At 38.5% G+C, this 25,094-nt stretch overlaps 1 protein-coding gene across 3 annotated transcripts; it reads right to left on the bottom strand.

Moving 5' to 3' along the window:
• Positions 1-107: 107 nt before the first annotated feature.
• map3k20a (mitogen-activated protein kinase kinase kinase 20a) lies at positions 108-24,760 on the bottom strand. 3 transcript variants are annotated; one of them, XM_058391514.1, is made up of 20 exons: positions 24,449-24,760; positions 20,596-20,787; positions 19,824-19,911; positions 17,930-18,031; positions 17,634-17,699; positions 17,385-17,413; positions 17,158-17,295; positions 16,516-16,602; positions 16,161-16,235; positions 14,769-14,875; positions 12,703-12,838; positions 9,473-9,517; positions 8,790-8,820; positions 8,485-8,621; positions 7,842-7,904; positions 7,538-7,633; positions 4,116-4,232; positions 3,948-4,022; positions 3,430-3,580; positions 109-1,725 (listed from the first exon to the last, which is right to left on the bottom strand). In XM_058391514.1, exons 2-20 carry the CDS (start codon positions 20,752-20,754, stop codon positions 1,037-1,039), a joined length of 2,391 nt encoding a protein of 796 aa, XP_058247497.1. In that variant the 5' UTR covers positions 20,755-20,787; positions 24,449-24,760; the 3' UTR covers positions 109-1,036. The 3 variants fall into 3 exon arrangements, with proteins under 3 accessions (XP_058247498.1, XP_058247497.1, XP_058247499.1); XM_058391515.1 differs by lacking the exon at positions 24,449-24,760 and having other exon boundaries at positions 108-1,725; positions 20,596-20,764; XM_058391516.1 differs by lacking the exons at positions 109-1,725; positions 3,430-3,580; positions 3,948-4,022; ... (4 more) ...; positions 8,790-8,820; positions 9,473-9,517 and adding an exon at positions 11,625-12,198 and having other exon boundaries at positions 24,449-24,656.
• Positions 24,761-25,094: the final 334 nt, after the last annotated feature.

Raw genomic sequence — 25,094 nt, forward strand, 5'->3', positions numbered from 1 at the left:
GCCAAACCTCTCTATCAGATTTACCTAAGGTGGTGTGAAGCGCGACCAAACATCCTGTACTTTGTAGTTCCGCCCAAAAACATGCACACACCAGGCATTTTAAATCCATTTTATTCTGATATAATAGGATATAGTTGGCGAAAAAATATATAAACTATAACAAAACACAACAGTCTGAAACATGAGGCATAATAATAATAAAAAATAATGATAATTCATCTAGTAGTGGCAGTGGTGTGTGTGTGTGTGTGTGTGTGTGTGTGTGCAAATCCCAAACAATATTAGTAGTCTGAATCACTAAAAAATCACATCATACTATTTCTTGTGTTTGTGGAAAAGACCCTTTTCAAAAGCAGGAAATATTCAGGAGCATGAGGATTCATGACCAGTGACCAGTATATATATATATATATATATGTATATATTTGGTTTTATTGTGTGCCCTTGTCTGTTCTAAAGTTTAAGGCACTAATTATATTCCCACCCACATTTTAAAAACAATAAATACTTGATTGTATTTACTGCATACTTGATTGTAACATGCAGATATACAGTACATGACTGCTTTTTAATCATTAAGTACATTTCAGTCATAGTTCCATGTACAGCCGTCATCTTCGATAATTTTACTAAAATGTATTTAAAGGGAAAAAAACCAACATATACAAAAAACTCTACTGGCTCACAGACCACTAGACTGAAAACCACAGGTAAAAGGTTGTGTTGTTTACATTCCTAGCTTTGTCAGCTATATTGGAGAGTGAGACTCAATCAGGAAGGAAGGTTTTTGGTTTAGCTATTGTGCGCTTAAAAGTTTCTTGTTTTTTTCATGTTTAACCTGTGTTTTTGCCCTGTGATTGCCTGTAAATGGGCATCATGAATTATTAGTTAAAAAACTTCTATTTATAACCCCTTGCCAAGCAGCTCTATTATACCAGCACCATGACTCCATCATGTGAAAATATGCTTTTTTTTCTTTGGTGCAATAATTTAATTCTTCGAACCACATGCCCACACATATACAGTATTAAAACCCTTAATTCCGCCCTCGCCCCCCTCTTCCGCCCCTTCGAGGACGGCCTCTGAGCTGTCTTTGGTCAAGTTGCTTATGGTCTTGTTTGGGAGGCTTTTTACGTTCTACTTTAATCCATCCTCCTTCTGTAGCTTTGGCATCCTCAATCTCGTCTTTCTGCTTTTCTCCTACTGTTGTTGTTGCCAGTCCTGGGATGATCGGTGGTTGGTTCTGTGGTACTACGTGGTTGGTCCGGTGTCTTCCGCCTTTAGAGCCGCCATGAGATGTATGACTGCCCCCTCTAAAGATTCTCCGGTCTCCTCCTCCAGTTGCAGTTAGAGAGTTATAGGAGCTCTTTCTTTGGTAGTTGTACGTGTGTCTACTGCTATGCGTGCGCTCTCTATCTGATGTGCTCTCTGAAGTCGTACTGGATGGGCTGCTACCCTTTGACCCCAGGTGGATTGAGGAGAGTTTGGTTGAAAGTGTAGGTGAGGAGCTTCTGGAGTCGGCCCATGGAGTCGATGAAAGTGGACTGCGACTGGGTGATCTACGCACAGCGGAAGCATATGAGGACTGGTTACCAAAAACAGACAGGAACTGTGGGAGAGTCATGCTGTCTGATTGGCTGCTTATAGTGGCACTGTGGCGCTCCTGGGATTGGTCATCTCTGAGCTGCTTTGATCTGAGACTGGAAATCCACTGAGGATCAACACCTGTGAGATAACACAAAAAACATTTCAGTGCAAAAATCTACCGTGTTTCACATATGTTCATTTATTACCACTAGAAACAAAAATAGTTTTTTTGTGAAAAGAAGTTTTTTTTTTTAAATATTACATAAATATTCGAAAAGTACTCCACCCTTTGCTTTTCTAACTGTTTCATATCATCTGGGCTTAGGGTTTTGGGTTCCCTGAGCTTTAACATACAGTTCTGAACATCTCTATGACATATCTGTTATAAATAATTCAATTCAATTCAATTCAATTTATTTGTATAGTGCCTTTTACAATGGACATTGTCTCAAAGCAGCTTTACAAAAGAAGATAAACAGAGAAAGGAGAGGGGAAATAAATAAATAACTAGAAATAAAAATAAATTATTAAATTAAATTAAACAATTTTATCCTTATTTTATTTTATCCCTAATGAGCAAGCCTGTGGCAACGGTGGCAAGGAAATACTCCCTGAGATGATATGAGGAAGAAACCTTGAGAGGAACCAGGCTCAGAAGGGAACCCATCCTTTTGGGTGACACTAAACAGTAAATAATGTAACTATAAATATGCCATTATATGCCTTTTCATGTCTTTCAGCTGTTCAATTCAATTTAAAAAGATTCTTTGCACCTAGACACCATGGGGTATACATATTTTTGCACTGAACAGTCCATTATACAAGCTCCTTGATTTCCAAAAGCACAGAGGTCAATATAGCACATTAGCGCAAGTACAATTTTTTCTGTTTAACTATGTACACTATGTAGCCAAAAAAGTTTGTAGACACTTGACCATCACCATATGTGGCTTTTCCCCAAATTGTTGCCACAAAGTTGGAAGCACACAGTTGTATAGGATGTATTTGTACGCTGTAGCGTTAAGTTTTGTCATTGCTGGACCAAACCTCTACCAGCATGACAGTGCCCCTGTGCGCAAAGCGAGGTCCATGAAGATATAATTTGCCAAAGCTGGTGTTGAAGAACTCAAGTGGCCTGCACTGACCTCAACCCCTCTGAATACCTTTGGGATGAAATGAAGCACAGACTGGCTTGGACCTTGTTATTGGACACCAGAACATGACCTCACTAATGCTCTTGTGGCTGAATCAGCTTAACAGTCACGTTCCAAAATGTAGTGGTAAATCTTCCCAAAATACTGGAGGCTGTTGTAAAGGGGAAACCAGCTCTATATTTATGCCCCTGTTTTTGGAATGGGATGCTTAGCAAGCACACATAGGTGTGATGGTCAGGTTTCTAAATATTTTTTTGCCCATAAAGCAAGTGAAGTAGGGAGGTGCAGTATAGTGTTGTGTGTGTTAATGTAACACATATAAAACAGCAAAATGGAGTAATCGTGAATGTTCAGGTAGGCAGATAAGAGACCATAATGGGTCCTGGTTATTGTTGATGAGGCCAGTTGTGGATGGAAAGAAACTTGATGAACCAAGGAGATAGTTGGTGAATTCAAGAAAAGATTAAAAATGAGTTTTGTTATTTCTCAAAAAGTTGTATTAGGGGATAATAATTGATTTCAACTTTCTTTACCACTTTTATTTCTATACTTTGTTTATCTTTGTAAGTATATGCAGAGACTTAACCTTACATACAACCATTACTTTTAAAGAATCTTGCTCTAATTTTAAACTCCTTACTCACAGTCTATGTCTGTGGTTCCAAAAAAAGGTAAAGATTACGATTACCAGAGTTGGAACGGCTCCTGAAATTCCCATCCCCGTTTGTTGGTGGTGTTCCTATGAGCAGCTCCACGCTTCTGATTTCATCTGCACCACTGACCAGGCTCCACCGCACTGAGTGCACATGCTTTGTGTTCTTTGGAGACCTGACATCACTCTGATGAGACAATAAGCACACAGTGAGTTATACATGGGTCCAAACAGGAACCAAGCCCTACAATCTTCTTCTAGTGCCCTACTGCAGATTTGACATCACTGGATAGAGAAAAGTTCATACTGCCCTCGATGTGGTTGAAAAAGCTGTTGGTTTAATGGCTTAAATCAAACAATTCAAGTGAAGTGTAAGAGAAAGACTTATTCTGGTTTGGGCCAAGAAAAAGGAAAGATATCTACATTCACTTTACTATGAATCCTGGCATTTTTATAGTATATATGTGCAAAGAAACAAAAGCCTGATATTGTTTCAGAGATATGTAATATTCTTTACATGTTTTGTGCCATCTTTCTTTGTGAATTTTAATTACCTCATAATTTACAACGCAGTCAACAGTCTGTTTGTCAGATATCCCAACAATCCATTTCTCCATCACAAACGGTGGCTGAGAAGAAAAAGTACATCTTCATACATCAGCTCACAACCTACACTGTGGTTTATCACTGTATTCTAAACAATATGGACAAACAGAATGTACCTTGGTCATCTTTGAGACTTCCACATCTGGTCTGTTTGCATTAAACGTGACGTCTCTGATATAGGTTAAAGCAATTTCATCTCCATCAAGCTCCAAGTACATTTTCCATTTGCAGTCCTGCAAAAGGCACATTGAAGACGGAAGAAGACATTCAGAAGCTAACTATCAATTCCTGAAGGGACTAAAGTTCAAGTAATGACAGGAAGGTTCAATACAGTGCAAGCACAGGCATGAGGGACGTCTTGTAAAATAAAATATACTGTATATATCCTTTGGTGTGGACATGTTAGATCTGGATGGCATGGTGGTGTAGCAGGTCACAGCTGAGCCTGTGTGGAGTTGTGCATGTTTCCCTTGTGTGTGTGTATGTGTGTATGTGTGTGTGTTGGGTGGGTGTATTCCTGCCTTACATCCAATGTTCCCAAGATAGACCCATGCATCACTTATATACACACACTGATTCACACCTCATAATAATTTAGCAGAGCCTGCTGGCATGCTTTCAGTGGGTGGGAGGAAACCAGTGACAGAATTTATCTATTTATTTTATCTGGATAAAATAATCAAGCAATAGACTTTCCATAAGATAATAAAATTTATGCTCATGATACCCAACAGCTTTATGCAGTATATGCAAATCCAAGGGGAAATATTATATACTGTAACCACTAACCTTTTTAAATATCTGCAGTTTAAGATGAACAATAATCAAATATCTAAAGAAAATGTAAAAAATTATTTATTGTCATGTAACCAATTTTACCTGGGAAATTCAAACAAAGATGTTTATATTCAAACTTTCTCCACATAGAGAGAATAAGCTGGTATAGCTCATTCATTCATTCATTCATTCATTCATTCATTCATTCATTCATTCATTCATTCATTCATTCATTCATTCGCTTTATCTTGGTCAAGGTTCTGGTAAATCTGAATCCTATTTCAGGCACGCTGCACATGAGAATACACAGTGTATAAGATGCCATTTCATCACAGGACACTATGCACACACTTTCACACCAATGGGCACTTTAGGATAGTTAATTAACCTACTGGTGTGTTTTTGGAACTGGAAAACCTGTAGGATCCCACACAGATAAGTAGAGAGCATGCACAGAAACTCCAAACAGGCGAAAAGCTGAACTCAGGATCAATCCAGGGCTGTTGGCAACAACATCACCCACTGGACGAACATGCCACCCAGTAGGTGGTATAATATTTTCAAATAGAACTCGAAGTTAACATTAGATGCAAAAACAATCACTACACAACAATGTCTCAGAATTATCTGTGTATGATACATGACGATGTTTGTCATTATGAATTTTTGCTCCAAAACTTTATCAAAAAGCCAAATACTGAGTTCAGAGATTGGCATATGTAAATAGCCAGTGTATCATCCAACCAAGCATATTGCTCATTAACGCCAACTAAATGGCACTATGAAGATTTTTCACTGAAAAAGACAAAATGAGCAAGTGAGCTTATAACATCCACTCTCTTTCCCATCAATCGACGCAAATGCGCTCCTCATCAGAGGACATGTTATAAAGTCCTGGCTGGCGCTGGATGCTGTGCACATGCTGACATAGCAATAATGATTCCTCCATTCCTCCAGGCCTCGAGCGCAATTCACCGATCATTACTTAAAACACACTGCTCCTGATGCAAGCCAATCTACTGTGTACTGAGATCAGAGCGGGACACATCACAGGAGAGTCCTAACACACATCTTTACTTCCTCACAAGTGTGTGGTGTGAGCGTTAAAATGAGGTGTGTGCCATGGATGAGCATGTGTGTGTTCTGAGGGTGTGTTTTGTGTTTTGGACTGAGTGTGTGTATGTGTTTGCTGGATGGATCTCAAAGCAAAAGTGTCAGAGGTCCTGAGTGTGTGTATGTCAGAAGCCATGTCTCGCTGTAAAGGTGCCAGACTCCACCTCGTTGGAACAGGCTGCTAGCGCCTTGGCCTGGTGCTGTTGGGCCTGGCCTAATCACACCGGCAGAAACAATGCGCCATGATGGCGGCCAGCGCAGCAAGCGTCTAATGACGCCTCATACATAATTCAGCACCTTTCCCTCGACTCAGTGCTGATATCCTCATTAACAGCACACTCGCTGCCTGTCAGATGGCCAGTGCACAATCGCAGGCCCCTCATTTAGTCTTTGAGAAGTGCAGCTGCTACCATGACACCGCCAGAGAGAGAGAGAGAGAGAGAGAGAGAGAGAGAGAGGAGAACGAGAGACAGAGAGAGGAAGAGAGAAAGAGAGAGAGAAGAGAAAGAGAGAGAAGGCGGGGGAAGAGAGAGGAGAGAGTGGGGAAAAGTGAGCAGAGCGGGTTTGTTTTATTTAGTCCAAAAGAACCTTCCAGTTTGTAAAAACAAGGCTGACACAGAGCCTGACACCAGGCAGGGGAAAATAATTAGCTCTCATTTTCTCAGCCTCCTGTTTCCTTCTCCCTGCTGAGTTTCCTCCCCACTAAACCACCACATGTCAGGAGAAATGGGAGGCAATTAGCGGCCTCGCTTCAGCCCCGCCGCACGCACTGAAAGGGGACTATTTATGATGGGACAATGAACAGCTGAAAGATTAAATAACATTTGCCTTTTAAAAAGAAAATGACTTCTGGCTAAATGGGCCATTTTTGATTAAATTCAAGCAGCAAGTGGAGAAGCGGCCTTTCTCCCCTTCTTTGAGACCTGAACAAAGCCTTCGCAAGCAAGAGGGGGTGGATGCTATGTATCACTCTTGATGGAAGATTTATTTATCTTTTTTTTCTGTTTATTTTTAAAGGAGGGAAGAAGAAAAAAATCAATCTTGCAAACAGAAAAAATGTGCTTAGTGAGACGGTGGTCAATAGCTGATGGGAGAATAACAGGCGTCTTTACTTAAGGAAATGGCAACTTCAAGGCGAGTGTCGCCATCTTGACATCCCAAAGAGTCTCGGTTCTATACACTGATGACAAGTCATCGCCCTGAGAACAAAAGACCTCAGTCTACACCACAGCGCAAATAACAATTCAGAATAATGAATGCAAAAACATATCTGTGGTGTGAGGTGAAAAATAACTAAAGTATGATTATGAATCAGCAAATTGTAAACTCTGATATAGAGCTAGGGGCTTTCTGGCTGTAACTTTTCTAAGTTTCTAAAGTTCCTTTAAATAAGTTTCCAAAGTTTTATTTTTGCATCAAAGTTTTAAACAATAACAAATCAAGGATTAAACCTCTTAATCACTGCTTGTCAGAAAGTTTCATTTCATAATTATTTCATGTAAAAATGTATACCCCCTCATTCAAGTGTGAAATAAAACAAAAACCAGCATTTGTTGTCTTACACCAGGATAACTTCAAAAACCTTAAAATCTTTTCGGTAATCCTTGTTTCCCCAAATGCGTGTTGTGTCTTAAGGCATCTGTCGTACCTGTGGCCCTGTCCCTGGTTTCCAGTGATAACCAAACACCAGCTCCAGATTCACAGTCTTCCTCCAGCTTTCCTTCTCCTCTTCATCACATTCATCCTGACAGAGGCCAGAGGGACATTTCAATAGTCAAACCTCTACTTACACCATTAACACATTAACAAGAAAGACCCAGGTAGGTTTCATGGTTATTACAGAATAGGAAACATAAATAGAAATGAAATTAAAAAAAAAAAGACTTTAATTATTACAAAACCAAAAATGACCATAAATACAAAACAGGCCTCTCAAACAACACTGACCATACCTTTGTTAGTGGGGGGAAATGAAGCAGTGCCAGGTAATCATTTCTTAATTTTTCAATTTCAGCCTGGAAAAAAATAAAATGAACATCATATCTCAGGAACATGAAACATAATACATGATACAGATTGATACAGATACACTCAGATTGTAGAGTACCTGAATTTCATGAAGTGAGAATTTCATGTTTGGATGAAAAAGGCTAAAAAACTCATAAAGAAGCAATATAGAAGCAATAAAACCTTGCAAAATATTCTGTTATAGGAAAAATCAACGATGAGGTGATATTCGGAAATGTCCATTACTAGGGAAAAGTTGATAATTTCCGAAATGTAAAATTATTTCCTTATATTTCTCTTTCTCTTTTTTTTTTATGAATTAAAAGATAATGTTAAGTTATTTCTGATGTTGAAATAATAAACAGTTGTTCCCTCACCAGCCTTTCCATACATCACCTCACAATGATAATTTTATTATGACTATATGCCTCATTTGTGCATCAAATCTCTCAAACTGACTCAGACCCAATTCTACCTGAACGTGTTAATTATACTTCGAAAAATCTGTATGCTTTTTTCATTCGGTTCTTTTAAATTATATTACAAGCAAGCAGCTTTCCATCTCATGGAGCAGTTTCACTACACTACCTTCAGGTGTATGATATGCCCTTTAGAGGAGATGCCCATATCTCTCATATCTGCCTCAGAGAGGAGCAGCAGCCTGCGTCCGGTGATGTGGTTATTCTTGAAGACATCGGCGTAGCGCTGCATCTCGCACTCTACTCCTGCAACAACAGCGCCACAAACACACATGTACAGCAGGAAATCTTAACTTACACTTACAACTATACTACATGCACCACCACTACCCTGACTGCTTCGCATGAACATCTGGGAAGTATTTTTGAAACCAAGTGTATGTTATAAATAATCGTCTTATGAGAACGTCTTACCTGTGCCAAATATCTGCGACATCCAGAAGTACTGTGGAATGGAGGATCTTTTAGTAAATAAACCTGTTACAATTCAAGCAAGCAGTATGTTCTGTTGGGGTAAATAATTAGGAACATTTGATCAATTTCTAAAGGAAAGTTGACATCTTTATATTACAGAGATTATGTGTAAGATCATCCAAAAGATGTTCAGAGAATAAAAAATAGGTAAAGACCATATATACCATATACAGATCATATCAATAATTTAAAAAGAGAGATAAAAAGTGTTGATCTTATTTTTGTTTATTCCATTTATAAATGATTAATTAATAATAAGATATATTGATTAATATCTTGACATCTGTGAAATTTCACACACTAAATGTTTTGTTGGTTTGTCTTGAATTTCCTTTTGGATCAAAAAAGAATCTATCTATCTATCTATCTATCTATCTATCTATCTATCTATCTATCTATCTTTCTATCTATCTATCTATCTATCTATCTATCTATCTATCTATCTATCTATCTATCTATCTATCTATCTATCTGTGTTTAAACTCACATTTTAGCTCACTGCTGATTGAGACTAATTTAAGCTTTAGAAATGATTTAATGTAAAATGACTACAAATTAAAAAAAAAAAAAAGCCATGTGCTATCTACTGATATCATAATGCACATTTTAACACTGATACTGACCACATGCTCCTCTGTCCAGATATGGATGGCCAGGTTCGGGAGCAGCTGGAGAGAGAAAGAGAGAGTGATGCATACAAACAGTGAACTCTTATTACAGAATGATTTTAATTGACTCATGAATGCACATTATAATGTATGTTAACATAAATTCCATCAATTCTTCATCAAGCTAAAATGCCAAATGTACCAAATGTAATATGCAGCACTTTTGTATGAAATGTCCTAACAAACTCCAGGGGAACATATGCGTTAAAAGGCAAATGCCAGTCAAAACACAAATCGCATTATTAGCAGGTAATATTGTCGTAGAAGAACACTGCTGTGCAAAAAGATGGTGAAGGAAATCAAATTGAATCAGTAATCTGTGCATGGAGTATGTAACGTGCATAAAAAATATGGAGCGAGAGGTGGAAAGACAGAGAAAGCACAACTGTTGTGTTTTCCCTCTGTGTAGCCAGATGGGCCCTTAACTCCCCCGTCTGTGCAGGACTCATATCTGAGGATGTAAACAAAATTATAATATGTATAAAAAAAAAACATCTGCCACACGCTAAAGCTCCATGACATACATTTGCCTAATTAGAGTGATATAACAGTGCATTTTAAGCAGCCATCTTGTATTTCACAACTGGCTTGCATGGTTTCATAAGGATAGGAAGCAGACTGTTGACAAAAGAGGAGACGGGATGAAGGGAGGCGTGGAGACAGTCAGCACAAATGACTCTGTAATTGAAATTCCTTTAAGAGCTCAGCAGAGTTCAGCAGGGTGCAGAGTGCACTCTGTCCTGCTGGTGTTATCCGAGAGAATACGGCCATGATTTGACCTTATGTTCACTTGACGCCGCAGGAGCACCTCCACACATCACGTCCAGAGATCACATTGAAAAATAGAGCTTATTCGGGGACACATCAAGGCAACCCCATCCTTTGCCACTCTTGATCTAAAAAATTGCAGTTGCAGTGTATATGTGCTTTATTATGTGTGTTGCGTACAGTCATTTAAGTAGTGGCACATCTGTCTCCTGAAATCAGGTCATCTGACTCAACATACCCGTCATGAAAACTCACAAAACTGGAGCTTTGTATCAGATTTATGCAAAGTATAAAAAGCAAAATATGGAAGTAAGAGAGTTTAAGCATAATTTTTGTGACAAAGTTTATTGCAAAAGGCAGAAAGAATCAAGATCAAAAAAAGAAAACAGAATATGAATAATATAATGTCAGAGGAAAACACTGGATCTAAGACAAACTGCAAAGACAAATGCAAATCCTTCTATAATGTATATATATATATATATATATACAGTATATATGTGTATACTGTATTTGTGTATATGAGTGTTCTTAGTTGTAAATTAATTTGATTGTTAAATGCAAACCTTATCAAAGTCTGAATAATGTGATACCGCAAACATGAGCACTACAAGTAAAAAAAAAAAAAAAAAACATTTAAGGAATAAATATTAGAATGTGAACAGTTCATTATGTGTTTTATTAAACGAAAGCAAACGTGTGGCCTCATTCATATGTGTGTATAGATCATATGTGAGGTATTTACCCTGATAAACCATGCAGTTATTAGTTCCTTTTTAATTAGACTGTAATGAATACAGATCTAAACTGCATCAAATTCAGGAAATTATGTAGGGAACAAATGTCCGGCAATGTATTTATGCTACATTCATGACCATGCAAACTTCGTAGCTTATCTAATGTAAGGATTTTTTTTAGATAATCCAAGAACATAAAGAAATGTTTGTTTAGTCTTTTCTATCAAGAACAAAGTTTTACAGAAATCTCTCTCTCTCTCTCTCACACACACACACACACACACACACTCTCACACTCTCTCTCTAGCCTTTCTTGCCTATGTGAGTATCTCCCAGCCTCACTGCTCAAATTGGCCAATCTTAATGTCAGCAAAATGTCACTTCATCATAAAAGCGACGAATCTTCACTAGGCTGACACGCGGCTCACTCGCCCCTCAGCACGCTGCTATACGTCCACTTCATTTGCCATAAATGACATCCATAAGGACTCTGTAGGCGTAGGACCGGCAGGGCTAATGCAGTCCATACGTAGGAGTGGGAAACAATTATTACTTTCACCTCTTAGCTCAATCTGAGGTTTCTATATGTGTTTCTTCATGTGTTTTGAAAAAAAAAAAAGAAAAAGGTGGTGTTATTATTAGAAAAATAAACCAACAAAAAAGCACATATACTGGGATATCAGGACTACATATAGATCATACCTACAAAGAGATCCAAAACCTTACAGATAACATTTGTTTTTATAGTAATATCTATAATATGAATAATATCTATAATATTTTTTTTGCAAACAGTGAAGAAAGCTGGTATAAGACCACAGTTTTTGAGGCCGGCTAATTAACCGAGAGGGGCTACTCCTAATCGCTGTCACTGTCATCAGACCAGCTAAATGCAGCCATGCTGATTTTGTGTCCTTCTCGCATGGAGCAGGTCTTGGAGGAGTTCTGCGTGGCCTGCATGCTGACCTGCATGTCCGAGTGCAGGACAGGGACAGAGGGGGCGTCCAGGCTGAACACGTCCTCGAAGCCTTTCATCACAGCCTGCAGAGCCAAAGCGCCCAGCTCTCCGTTACAGCAGCCCCTTATCTCACACGACAGCTCCGACCTCTTTGACTCCTCCATCTTAGCCTCAAAAAATGACTCCGAACTTATCTTAGTGGCCAGGGGGGCAAAGCGCTGAGAGGAGAGCGGAAAAAGCAAGGTAGATGAGAGAAAGCAGAAAAGAGGAGAAAATGGGAGAAAGGGAAAATGAGACAAAATGAGATGGGAAATGAAAAGAGGGAGAGTAAATAGACAAACAGACATAAACAAAAAGCGAAACTCCAACATAAGATGGAAAGGAGGAAATTAGTGATTTTTTTCTTCATGATAGTGGAATGGTCACACAGAATAGCACCAGGTGAAATGTGAAAATGAGGATAGCCTAGAAGTTTGTGCCACTAAATGTTCATCACTGTCTCCCTTTTAGTGCTCTGCAAGCATTCTGCAGCAGGCCATGTGAACACATCCAGATTAATATCTGTCAGCATGCTGTGTGGAGCAGCAGCACAAAACAAACCCAATGATTCTTTCCACAATGCATTTACCTCCTGCCTTACACAGAGTGAGTGCGTGTGTATGAGAAAGTTGGCAGGTGATGGTGTGAAAAAAGACAGACAGAGAGAGAGAGCGAGGACTCACCGGAGTGTTGGACTGCTCTATGAGTTTCTTTTCCCACATCTTGAGGCGGCGCTCTCTCTCCTTCAGCTCCTGCTCTTTAGTGCTCAGGTCTCTCTCCAGCTTCTTCAAGCGATCCAGAGTCGCCTCGATCTCACGCCTTCACACAGGGGAAACATTACACAAACACCTTCATATCACAGGTGCACTCATTCACAGAGACTAACCCGCACACCAATTCAACAATCACAGACATATCACAAGGTCCAAAATTCTTTATTACTTCCTGTTTTATTCACCTTTACCAACGTACTCAACAACGCATCCTTCTTATAATTTATTATTATATTCTAATATGCTTTTTGTACAACTTTTCATTTAAATAATGAGATGCTGTTAATTTCATTTAAATGCTAGTTACAGTACATACACTCTGTTTTCATTTTAATTTCAATTCAATATTATTTTATTCTATTTCTATAGCACCACTGGCATTAGGCATGGTTCCAAAGCAGGTTTACAGAAATCTGGATGAGTAAACCAGAGGTGACAACGGCGGGGGAAAACCTCTCTGAGATGACATCTTAAAATGGAAAAAATCTTAAGAGGGAACCACTTCAACTCTTTTGGGTGCCACCACATAGGCGTCTTACTGACTTGTGATCACCAAGAAGACCACAAGAGGGGGCAGTGGGTAGGCTGCAAATTTTTGTCCCACGGCCGTTATTTATAAAGTAGCATGTGACGCAACCCAGACCTCCCACTCAGCGCCCTCCAGCCAGGCTTCCACTCCCACTCCAAACTTCCCATGTAATTGCTTTCCATGCTTGTCACTTACTCGACAATCACACACGGAATTTCACATTCACATGTGCCATTAGCTTACTTGTTTTCCAGACATCACATTTGCTACTTTTACTTTCTCTCTTTCTATAGGGAGGACCTGATAGACGGGAATCTCTTGTTCTGCTCCAGGGGCCTCTTCCACCCGGTCTTAATATAGGTCTAACATCATACACCCAGAACCTTCTACAGCTGTCTGTCACAGCACCAAAACACTGAAGTCCCAGCCTGCATGGTGGAAAAACTTCATACTGACCATGTTTTACTCCTTCCAAATAAGCCTTCATAATATCTCATTACACAGCTGACATCATATAGCTAACTTTTTATATCTAAAAATCACAGTATGCAGTGCAGCCAGTAAACACTTACACAAAGGCATCCTTTTTGTTTAGATTTTGTGCTCCATCTAGCATATTAGATTTGCAGTGAAAGAGTGACTAAATTAATTTAAATTGCATATTGACAGATTTGTGCAATGTTATAAATACTATCCCAATTTCAATCAAATCCAAAACCTTGATTTCCTGACATCCCAATTTAATGCAGGGGAGGAACCAATATTTAAATCTTGTTATTTCTTCTTGATTATAGTGGTGAGCTTAGATTGCTGATGAGTAAACTAAAACTCAACTGAAAAACAACTTTTCAAAACATAACTGGAGCAAAATTGAGCAAAAAAAAAAAACCTGGAGAAAAGATTTTCGCATAGTAATATGTGATATTAAAGACATAATATTTTCATAAAGTCATAACATTTTTAGATGCATGAGAAGATTAAAGTTTTTTGAGAAACTATAATATAATTAGGTCTTTATTTTATCTCTATATTGTTGAAATGGCTATAAAGGAACACCTGCTTTTTGCACATCGAGCTTTTAGTTTCTATGTGATTTTTAAAGGGAAGCGAATCTCACTGCGTGCGCACAGTGGCTTTTGTCCTGAAAAGGCTTATGCTTATTAAAAGCAAATGCTTATTCATTTTGTGGATTTGAAAGCACAAATGAATATATATGAGGTGAACCTTATTCCTAAAGTGTTGTCATAAATCACCTTGAACATTGTTTGCGAGTGTTATCAACTTCAGAGTTGATAACATAACATCACATAAACAGTAAATGAGGGCCTAAGCATGTTTATGTGACAAATAATACATTACATTTCTCTGGTATTTGACCATGCATGACCATATACTGCATGTCTGTGTGTGTGTGTGTGTGTGTGGATGTGGATGTGAATAACCATACCGCCATTCTGCTTTGTTATGCAGAAAGGAGTTGCACTGGTCAGAGAGCTGGCTGTCATTGCACATGGCTTCTAGGATGGACAGGATCTCTTTAAACAGAGGCCTTTTCTACAATAGAACAAAAATACATTTGTTTAATATTAAAAAATGCACTACTTTTCTAAAAGACCAGAAGTGGAATGGGTATAACTTGTTTACACAGGGCAGTTTGTTCATCGCTTACTATGTAAGTTTGTTTTGAAGGACTAGTGACTAGTAGTCCAAATGTCACTATGTACAATTTACTAAACAGATATTATTGGTGTTCGTTCTCAGTACAGCAGAAACACTGATATGGTAATATATCAGGTTTAGCAGCATTGTTGAGATTATAAAAGAAAAAACACACACACCCAAAAATTTCTGTTGGGTTTCTCCCCTAAACAAAAATCTTCAGCCAACAACATCCTGTGACCAACTCTAATACTAATATGAATAACTGTGCATGGAAAAAATATGCAGGGAAAATGAATCTTCTAGTGTTTTTTGGCAAACCTATAAGGATTTATAATAAATAGCGCTTCAGGAAGTTTAATAAGCTTGTTTGTGCTAATTCTGGCACACAGTTGGCTAGTAGTCATATATTACTGCAATGATTAAAATGGCAGAACAGTCCATCACTATTAAATGCTCCTTTAAAAAATAAATACATCATCATTTGGCTGTGAAAATAGATACTCAAAACTTGAATCACATGCAGTAGTAATATCCAGGACCTGATTAAACAAGTCATCATAAGAAGATATTATATTTTTCGAAGTGCTTTAAGAGATAGACATCATTCTTACACAGCCTATAAACAGCCTTTTATCCCACTATAAAAAAAATTCACTGACATGTTTAGTTGGGAATTTGGTTTTAAATAAATAAATAATAAAAAAAAGCTGGCTCACTGAGTGGCAGGATGAGGGCTGAGCCAGTGAATGTCTATTTATCATCTTCACTGGACTGGGTGTGGAAGTGTTTGAGGAGATATGTGACCTGACAAACTGAAGCCTGATGGAGAGATGACAGAAGCCCTCTGGATTCTTGGAGCTTACCATTTCATTCAAATGATATGAAGCATTAGGAAGCGTAGCAAGTGAAACATCGGGTCATGTCTTAATGTGGATGACTTACTCCTCTTAGTGAATTGTTTGCTCTGCTCTGCTGAACTGACTACATATGGGATTAACACTAAAATAAAGGTAGTAACTCAGAACATTTTATAATGTTTGCATTATATATTATTAAGAGTTTATTGCAGGGCATTCGTGTAACGTCATAAATTTTAACATGAATAAATTGTGTTTGCGGAAACAGACCCTTTTTAATAGAGATTAACTTTTTTCATGACTAAAGACTGAATTCTTACCATAGGTTCTGTTTCCCAGCATTTCCTCATCAGGTTTGCAAAACTGGCAGGACAGCTGCTGGGAATAGTCAATCTCTGCAGCACACACACACACATTTTACTTTTAACATCCTTTCCACTTTACAACACACAAGATACAAAGAGCTCGGAACATGGAAAGGAGCATATCACTCTGCAGCACACAGGGTTATGGGTTTGGTGAACCGAAACCCAGTTTCACATGACCAGTCTGAGCGAATATAAGTACTGTATTTCTGATTAGATGAAAATCAAAGAGTGCAGGCCTGAGCATGTTTATACAGAGACAGAGAGCTGTGTTTTGTAGATTAGATTAGAATGATTAGTTATGGTTTACCTCGTTCTTCTCCACAACTAGCCAAGCTACTTGCAGCCCCTCAAGACCTTTGAATGGAATCTCGCGAGTCAGCATCTCCCATAGGACCTAACACACACACACACACACACACAGAGAGAGAGAGAGAGAGAAAGAGAGAGAGAGAATTCTGAAATTAACAAATAGTCTCAATTCCAAATCATCAAAGTCAAATATAAGTCATAAATGCTGCACAAAATCCATTGACTATTGATTTTAACCAAAACTGAGATTTTCTGCCTAGAACAGAAATTGACAGAAGAATTTTAAGAAAACAATATATTTCATGTCAGGTAGATAAAAAGCCAATTTTAAGGTTTAACAGACTCCGAATAAAGGTGGGTATAAAAAGGGAACAATTTAACAATTAAATTAAATTCAAGTTTATTTTGCAGGCTACTGATGCCTTTATGTGGAATTGAAATTTTATATACAATTACAATTTTCTCCCTGTTCACTTTTGGTGTGACCCTGAAAATTAAATGCTGGCGCTTTACGGTCGTTGAGATACATACAAATGAGAAACCTTTATCAGGTCAGAATTATGTAAAATTTGCCCATGTCAAGGGTTTTCACATATACACATACACACACACACACAAACAGAGAGACAGGCAGACTCACCACTCCATAGGAGTATGTATCACATGTTTCAGAAACAGGAAGGCTCTGGATGACCTCCGGTGCCATCCAGGGGAACGTGCCAACCAAAGACATGTGTGTGGTGTGGGAGTGAAACTTTGATGCTCCAAAATCACAGATCTATAATCACATTTATACAACTGTTAATTGTCAGTAGATGCATGATGAGATCACCATCAATGAACTGATGAATAGAGCTCGAGAAATACCTTGAGAACTTTGTCTGCTGTCATGACCACTGTAAAGAAAGACAGCATAAACATTTCCTGTTGTAAATAGGCTTGTACTATTTCTGGCCAGAGTTTTACATTCATAAGAACTTTCTTAATCTTTAGTCTACACTCATATTTCTTGCTTTTGCATCTACTGTACATAGTTTAGTAGTTACTGAATCAGGCATTTTAAGATGAATCACTCTGATTTCTCTGGGAAAAACTCATGAGAACTGGCAACAGTACCATTTCTGGACTTGAGATCCCTGTGGATAACTTTGACCGGGGCCTCTGCATGTAAATAATGCATTCCTGCAGTAAACAAAGAGAGAAATGACTGCAGCTGTAACTATGTACAAAACAAGTTTTCACAATGTTCACTTCTTTCATTGCGAATCAATACTGTTGTTATTGATGAAATCGCAATATTTGGGGTGAGGATCTAAATGTTTCAAATTACATCATGTGTTTTTAATATTTAATGTTTTTTTTTGTCATTAGTTCCAGTTACATTTTAGTGTTATGTGCATGTTTGTGTGTACCTTTAGCTATCTCTGTTGCCCAGGTCATGATCTGTCTCATGCTGATTTCTTCACTTGCATCACTTGACAGGTACTCATACAACGACCCTCCACTAGCATACTCTGAAATAAATGTTAGAAATGCAAAAGCAAAATATTTTATATGGTTTTTAAACTCACAGTTACAGTAACAGGCCTAAGCCTATTTTTTTTTTAAATGAAAAAGCCTTAATATATTTAGAGAAGACCACTAACTACTCATATTCATTATGTTATATATATTTATGGTTCTGGTGTTCAGCTTATATTTCCATGAAGGAGTGAGAGTGACCCCTACTGTCCAGTACCTTTCCCATGGGAATGTGGCCAGTTAATATGTCCAAGGGTTTACACCCTTACATATATAAATACACTTTATAAACAGTATGGTGAAAGATATATAACCCTTCTCAGCAGTGGAGTTCCTCCTTCTTTCAGGGGAAATCATAGTTTATTGCATAACCTTATCATGAGGAAAAACATCATGTCCAAGCTAAAGCAACAAGCAAAAGCAATAAGTGAAATAATTTACATGTGTTCTATAATTTCATCTAGCGGTGTATGTATAGGAGTGTATGTTTCTTTCAAATTTCTTTCTTTCAGATACTAAGATATCAAACTTGTAAATAAAAAAAAAATGTGCCATTTATGTCAAGCTACATTTCATAAAATACCACAACACTAACTGATGCAAGAAGCTTTCTTTGCTAGGGACTTTTCATTCTTTCATGAGCCATATCCTGCCTACTCTTTATCTTGACTTCCTCGAGGACATGCCCTACCTATTTCTGGGAAGTGTTTTTTTGGCATGTGATCAGATCTTTAACATAAACTGCACCTGACTACAATACAGAAACTTCAACAATGTTTCAAATGCTATTTGTATGAAATTTAAAAGATATATCACAGAGAGGCCATTTCATCTACAGAAGCAAGAGAATCGTAATAAACTGTCTATTAAACACTGGGCTTCATTATTGAAATATGATTGGACGGGAGATTTATAACCCTGCTGATGAAACTGGAAACACAAGTTGCCAGCCAGGCTGCCTGTAAATGTCTTTCCTTTACCTGGTGCTAATTAGTTCAGTCTTTGATAAATAGAGATGGCAGTTCCCTGACAACCCACACTCCATCTATATACTATAGCTTTCCTACTGCTGCACTGATCACTGGGCTGACAGTCTTTCAAATAAACATTTAACATTATATAATGCTCTGCCTATAGCTGTGCAAGGCCAAGCCATTATTTTAAAGGCAATGCTAAATAATGTCCGACAGAACACAGGACTTTAAACGTCTCTGGTATGTCTGCTAAGATTGGGGAGTATAGTCTCTTCACGAAATCTGGCTTGGTTCAGTAACAGGAAAATATTTCTACCATCTAACAACTTTACAACATTAATATAACAATATTAATTATAATAAGTCTAACGTTACCTTCTTCAGAGGTTAGTATGTATTTTTATTTCATTATTTGGAGCAGGCTGTTAAATAAGAGATTTTACACCTGACAGTCTACTACAAGCTTTAATAAACGCAAAATTACAACTACCATGGCGCCTTGACAATTTACACAAACCCAGCAATGCTGACTTTAACCAGTGATGAATGTGATAAAATACACTGTGATTAACATTTGTTGACTTTGTGTGTCCATTTTTTTCGAAAGCGTCAATAAAAAATTTATGAACATGACCGAGCAAATATTGACATTCATACACTGCCAGAGGTTACATTATTATTACATATTTAGACGTTGTCACTGGCTTTTTAATTATTCTGTTGTGAGTAAGTCACCAGGGAAAAAAGGATAGTTGAGATAATCACTCAGAGCAGAAAAAGACTACGAGGTAGAAGAGGTACAAAAACAGACCTGTGACGATTCCATAGTTTGGGGCCTCAAGAATGGCGCCATAAAACTGGATGATATTTCGATGGCTGAGTACACTCAAGATCTCTGCCTGTGACAGATGAGGCAAAAAATAAAGACCAAAAACAAAATACATTAATACATGATTTTACATTCATCAATAACACTAACAGTACATATAACAGTTACCATAACCAAACCATCCTGTGATATCTGTTCACTCCGAGGTTTCTAACAAAATTGTAACACCATTTCATGTGTTAAATGTCTTTACAGTGTATGAGTTGCTTATGACATTCAAATTTTATATATTAGGGTGGCAAGAATATTTACAATACTATTGTAAAAGAGATTTTGTACATATTCACATAACATTTTTTTTTATTATTTTATTATTTTATATTTTATTTTATTTTATTTTTTCAGCTGTATTACCGGGATCACAGTAATACATGACATAGTCTGAGCTAAAATTAAAACGTTAAAAAAAAATGACAAATCCATCACTTCAAAGTAATTTGAAGCCAAACACAGTTCTCACCTGAGACTAATATGATTTAATTATGTGATAATTTTCTTTTAAAGACACAGTGCATGCATTTCTAAGATCACAAATGAAACCCTCAGCACCACACACCCTCTTCAGAGCAAGGGGGAAGCATATTCGAGGCTGGTGCGTAGCACCAGGCACTGCATGCAGAGAGGCAATTAAAATGATTATCACACTGACAATTAAAACGCGAATATGAAAAGCGCAGGCAATTACGTCGCCCACCTCTTTCTCAATCTTCAGCAGCTTTTTCACCGCCACCTCTTTGTCCTGCGAGATCCAGCGGGCACGGTATACACTGCCAAAGCTCCCGCCGCCACAGTTCTCGTAGAAGTGGATGTCATCGAATTTGATTTGAACGAAGGAGGCGCCCAGAGACGCCATGGCATAATGACACTTTTAAAACACTCCGCTCTCCTGTATAGGCAGTGAGTAGGCAGAAAAAGAGGGGAGAGAAACGGGCAAATTAGAGATGAAGTTGATTTGAGTCCCTGTGCGCAGTGACATCCAGGTCTGAGCTGCTCTTATGTCTACTTTGGCATCATTGTGGAGTGACACGGATAAAGATATACACTCTTCCACCCACCACCTCACTCACACACACTCACACAAACACACACGTGGTTAGAGTTACCGGCAGTGTGAGCTCACTGAGCACTCACAGTAACATGTTTGACTCCGGTGTCATGGGCTGTCTCGAATGCAAGAGGCGTTTGTGCCAGCGGGGAGTGGTGTATTTCCAAAGCCAGAGTCTACAGAAGACTATTTAAGTGACAGTAAATGTAGGTGACTATTTGTTTGAAAATGTGAGCCGTCTGAACTACTACATATATATGCGTATGTGTGTGTGGTATTCGTCCTCCATGCAAGTGCTTTTCAGCAGATTCCTCCTTTACCCCCTCCTTCAGCTAACCCCAAACTGAGTGCGTGAGTCAGTCATATACAGCACACAGTCTCTTGGCCCTAGTTTAGGCCTGAGGTATTCCTGGCATTCAGCCTGTTACACACTCATGTCAAACACAGTGCATGAATTTCCGAGATCACCAGTCATCACGGGGAACCCGAGACTGTTCTAGAACATTCCCGACCACTCCAGATCAGCTTTAAATAAAAACCATGCCCCAGTGTATTCTCTCTATTGTGCATTTCAATTCCACAGGTTACACACTTGACAACTCGATGAATCAATCCTATCTGAGAGTATAGGATTGATTATATTGAGTATATCCACCTAATATAATGATTCATCTTAAATGAATGTTGTTTCATTTAGCATGTTAACTAAGAAAAGTAAAGATAATGACTGACAACGTTATAGATAGTAGAGTCACTGATGTAGAAATTTTAATTCAGGCCATTAATTTAAAGCTGCAGTTTGTAACTCTTAGTAGAGATTATAGGCCTGTAATAATCATGTAATTTTGAAGATGACAGAAAAACTGTGATTCACAAACTTGCCATGCTAATTTCTTTGTTTCAGGCCTCTGTTTACATATTTCTGGTCCAGAAATAAAAAGAACAAAGGCGCTCAACGTTGCTCTTTTGCAAACAAATTGTGAGACAGCATTTTCAAACAAAGAAGCAGAGGAAGCTACTCTTCAGCAAGTAATTTATTTGAAAACACTGTCTTGTTTTCTTTCCCTGCTTTTGAAAGCTTTGCTTGAATTAGTTTCTAAATATATTGCAGTTCAAATTTCATTGTTAAATGGTTGAACAAGTATCACGTTACACACTCTCTCTGATCCTATGATCCAAGGTTTATGATGTTTTTTGCGAGACTGCATTTCTGCACGTCTACATAACATGGTTAAAAGGTGATGCTTTAGCCTATTCTAGACGTAAATAACCCCTACTCCTCTGTAAAGGCTTTCCACTAGATTTTGAAGAGTGGCTGTGGGGATTTGTGCTCATTCAGCCACAAGAGCATTAGTGAGGTCAGGTACTGATGTTTGACATGCAGGTGGTGTTGCAGTTCATCCCAAAGTTGTTCAGTGGAGTACGAGGCACACACATTCTTCCACTCTAACCTTGTCAAACCATGACTTCACTGTCCTGCTGAAACATGTTTGGATTAAACTGTTCCATTTCCAGTGAAGGGAAATCTTATTTTCTAGATAATTTTGTGCTTCCACATGTGGGTGTGATGGTTAGGTGTCCACAACGTTTGGCCACAAAGTGTATACTTCCAGTTCTGTTGTGTCAGTTTTTAATATACTATGTGCATTTTTTATCAAACATGTGACAGTTAAAAAATAAGATTGTTGTGCATGACAGGAACTACTTTTCTGTCACCTCCCTCTGCCTCTTATAAACACTCACACACATTCCAACAAGGAAGCGACCATGTATTGTAAATGTATCTAATAGGCTGTATATTTCTTATTTCTGTATCACACAGGACCCAATAAGAAAACACTATTAAGTTCACAAATGATGATATCGGTCCATCCATTGTCTATACCAGCTTTATTCCAAATTAGGTTCACGGGGTTCTGCTGGAGCCTATCCCAGCGCACAATGGGGCAAAAGGCAGGGGTACACCCTGGACAGGTCGCCAGTCCATCACAGGGCCACATATAGACAGACAACCACACACACTCACACTCACTCCTGTGGGCAATTTAGAATTACCAATGCTTGATATCCATATGTGCAAATTCTCGTTTTTAAATTTCCTTCTTTTCATTTACAAAAGAAGACTTGTGCATGCGTATTGGATTCACTTGGAATTGGGTCAAAAATAAAATCAGTGATATCAATCAGTTTTACCCTTAAATATAGCTCCTGCTTGCATGTAACGCAGCAGTGATGTGGGCATGAGGGTGATAGAGGCAGAGGCGTACAGTCTCTCTCTCTCTTTCTCTCTCTCTCTCCCTCTCTCTCTCTGTCTGTCTCTCCCTCTCTCTCTCTCTCTCTCTCTCTCTGTCTGTCTCTCTCTCTCTCTCTCTCTCTCTCTCCTTGCAAGTCTATATTTAGCGCTGCAGTTCAGCAGCATGGCTGCTCCACACAAAAGGAGATGACAGCGGGTATTACACTGTCTGTACTAACCTCTATAGCAGAGGTCAAGGCAAAATCTCGCGTACATACGCTTTAGGCTGGCACAACTTCAAAACATCTCGGAAAGTAATAAATCCACATACATTTAATGGCCTCGATCTGCTCTACTGCAGGCAGTTATGTAAGTCCAAGACCATGCTCAAAAGTTTTAATTAGCCCAAAGCGTCACCGGAAAACAATGTGCTTGCGTAATATAGCATGAGGTATATAAATGAATGTGCATTATCGACAAAAACGAACAGAGGCGATCAGTATTATCGGAAATTCACGCATACCAGGCGCGGTCACGTGACCACGTGACTGAAACTGGAAAAAGAAAGTAAAAGCTCCCAATATGGTCCTGATGCTCTGTCCATTTATAAAAGCAGAGACCCTTTCACCGACACTACACTAACAGCCGAAAAGCCTCCCAAGCCCCTGGTGCACACTTTATCAAACTACAACACCAATTTCTGTGTCCAACTGAAACTTGACAGATGACAGGAGCAACAAGCCTGTCTTATTGTGTATATTTAGTACAGCTTCGAGGTGTAGCACATACGTAAATCTGCTGTAACCACATTGTATATATGGCCTGTCTTACATAAAACCCCAACAGAAATGGAGGCCAGGAGAACCCTCCTATCCTGACATTTAATAGTACGCAGCAATGGCAAGTATATAGATATACAAGTATACTTGTAGCCCACAAAGTAAGGCTTGAGGGCCTGGAAAACTTCACCTTCACATTGCTAATAAACGCGCGTGACGTACAGATGTGCACGAGCATTAAAACATATATTAAATCCGAAACTGACCAATACTACAAAGAACATTACAAAGGTGATATTAAACAGTATTTGGTGCATGTTTAAATGCCATGCGATTAGACATTGCCCCATATCCTATAATTACATGGTGAGATATATATCAAGTGGTGACCGATGAATACAGCGTCACTTCCTGAACAGAAAACCCACGCAGAAACGCGCTATTAGGAATAAACTTATTTTACTAACACATCAAACAAATGGTTGCATACCAGGTGTTGTTGCTCCGCGCCCTGTCCGCTCTTTAGGCTGGACTTGTTTCAGGCTTGGTAAAGGTCAGCACGGAGCTTGTGACACTCGCGACTCTCCTTTCCGCCGGGAATTCACGTGTTGCTCAACTACTTTCAGCTGCTAATGTCTAGAAACAGCGGTGACTACCTCTTACACACACACGCGCACACACACACACACACACACGTACACACGTGACAACAGCGTCACATGGTGGACGGAAACTGTACTGCCAGGCCAATCTAAACTCTGAGATGGACAAAGGTTTACAATCACTCACTGTAGCCCAGTGTTACACTCCTTATTCAGCGACATAGTAATGGTATATGGAATTGCCTTAGGGATCAATAAAGTATCTATCTATCTATCTATCTATCTATCTATCTATCTATCTATCTATCTATCTATCTATCTATCTATCTATCTATCTATCTATCTGTATGGTGCTGATTCGTTGAAACACTTCACTGTTAAGATCCCTTCAAAAATTTTTCTTAAAAGTGACAAAAGTCAATTAACACAATCTGTGCATGATAAAATAGTAGCTACAGTCTAACTTCGTGAACCTCTTGGTGTTACAGTGCCAGACACCCTCTTACCATCGCCATACATACTGTAGTACTCTAT

The sequence above is a fragment of the Hemibagrus wyckioides genome, linkage group LG06, assembly GCF_019097595.1.
Source record: "Hemibagrus wyckioides isolate EC202008001 linkage group LG06, SWU_Hwy_1.0, whole genome shotgun sequence".
NCBI classification, from domain to species: domain Eukaryota; kingdom Metazoa; phylum Chordata; class Actinopteri; order Siluriformes; family Bagridae; genus Hemibagrus; species Hemibagrus wyckioides.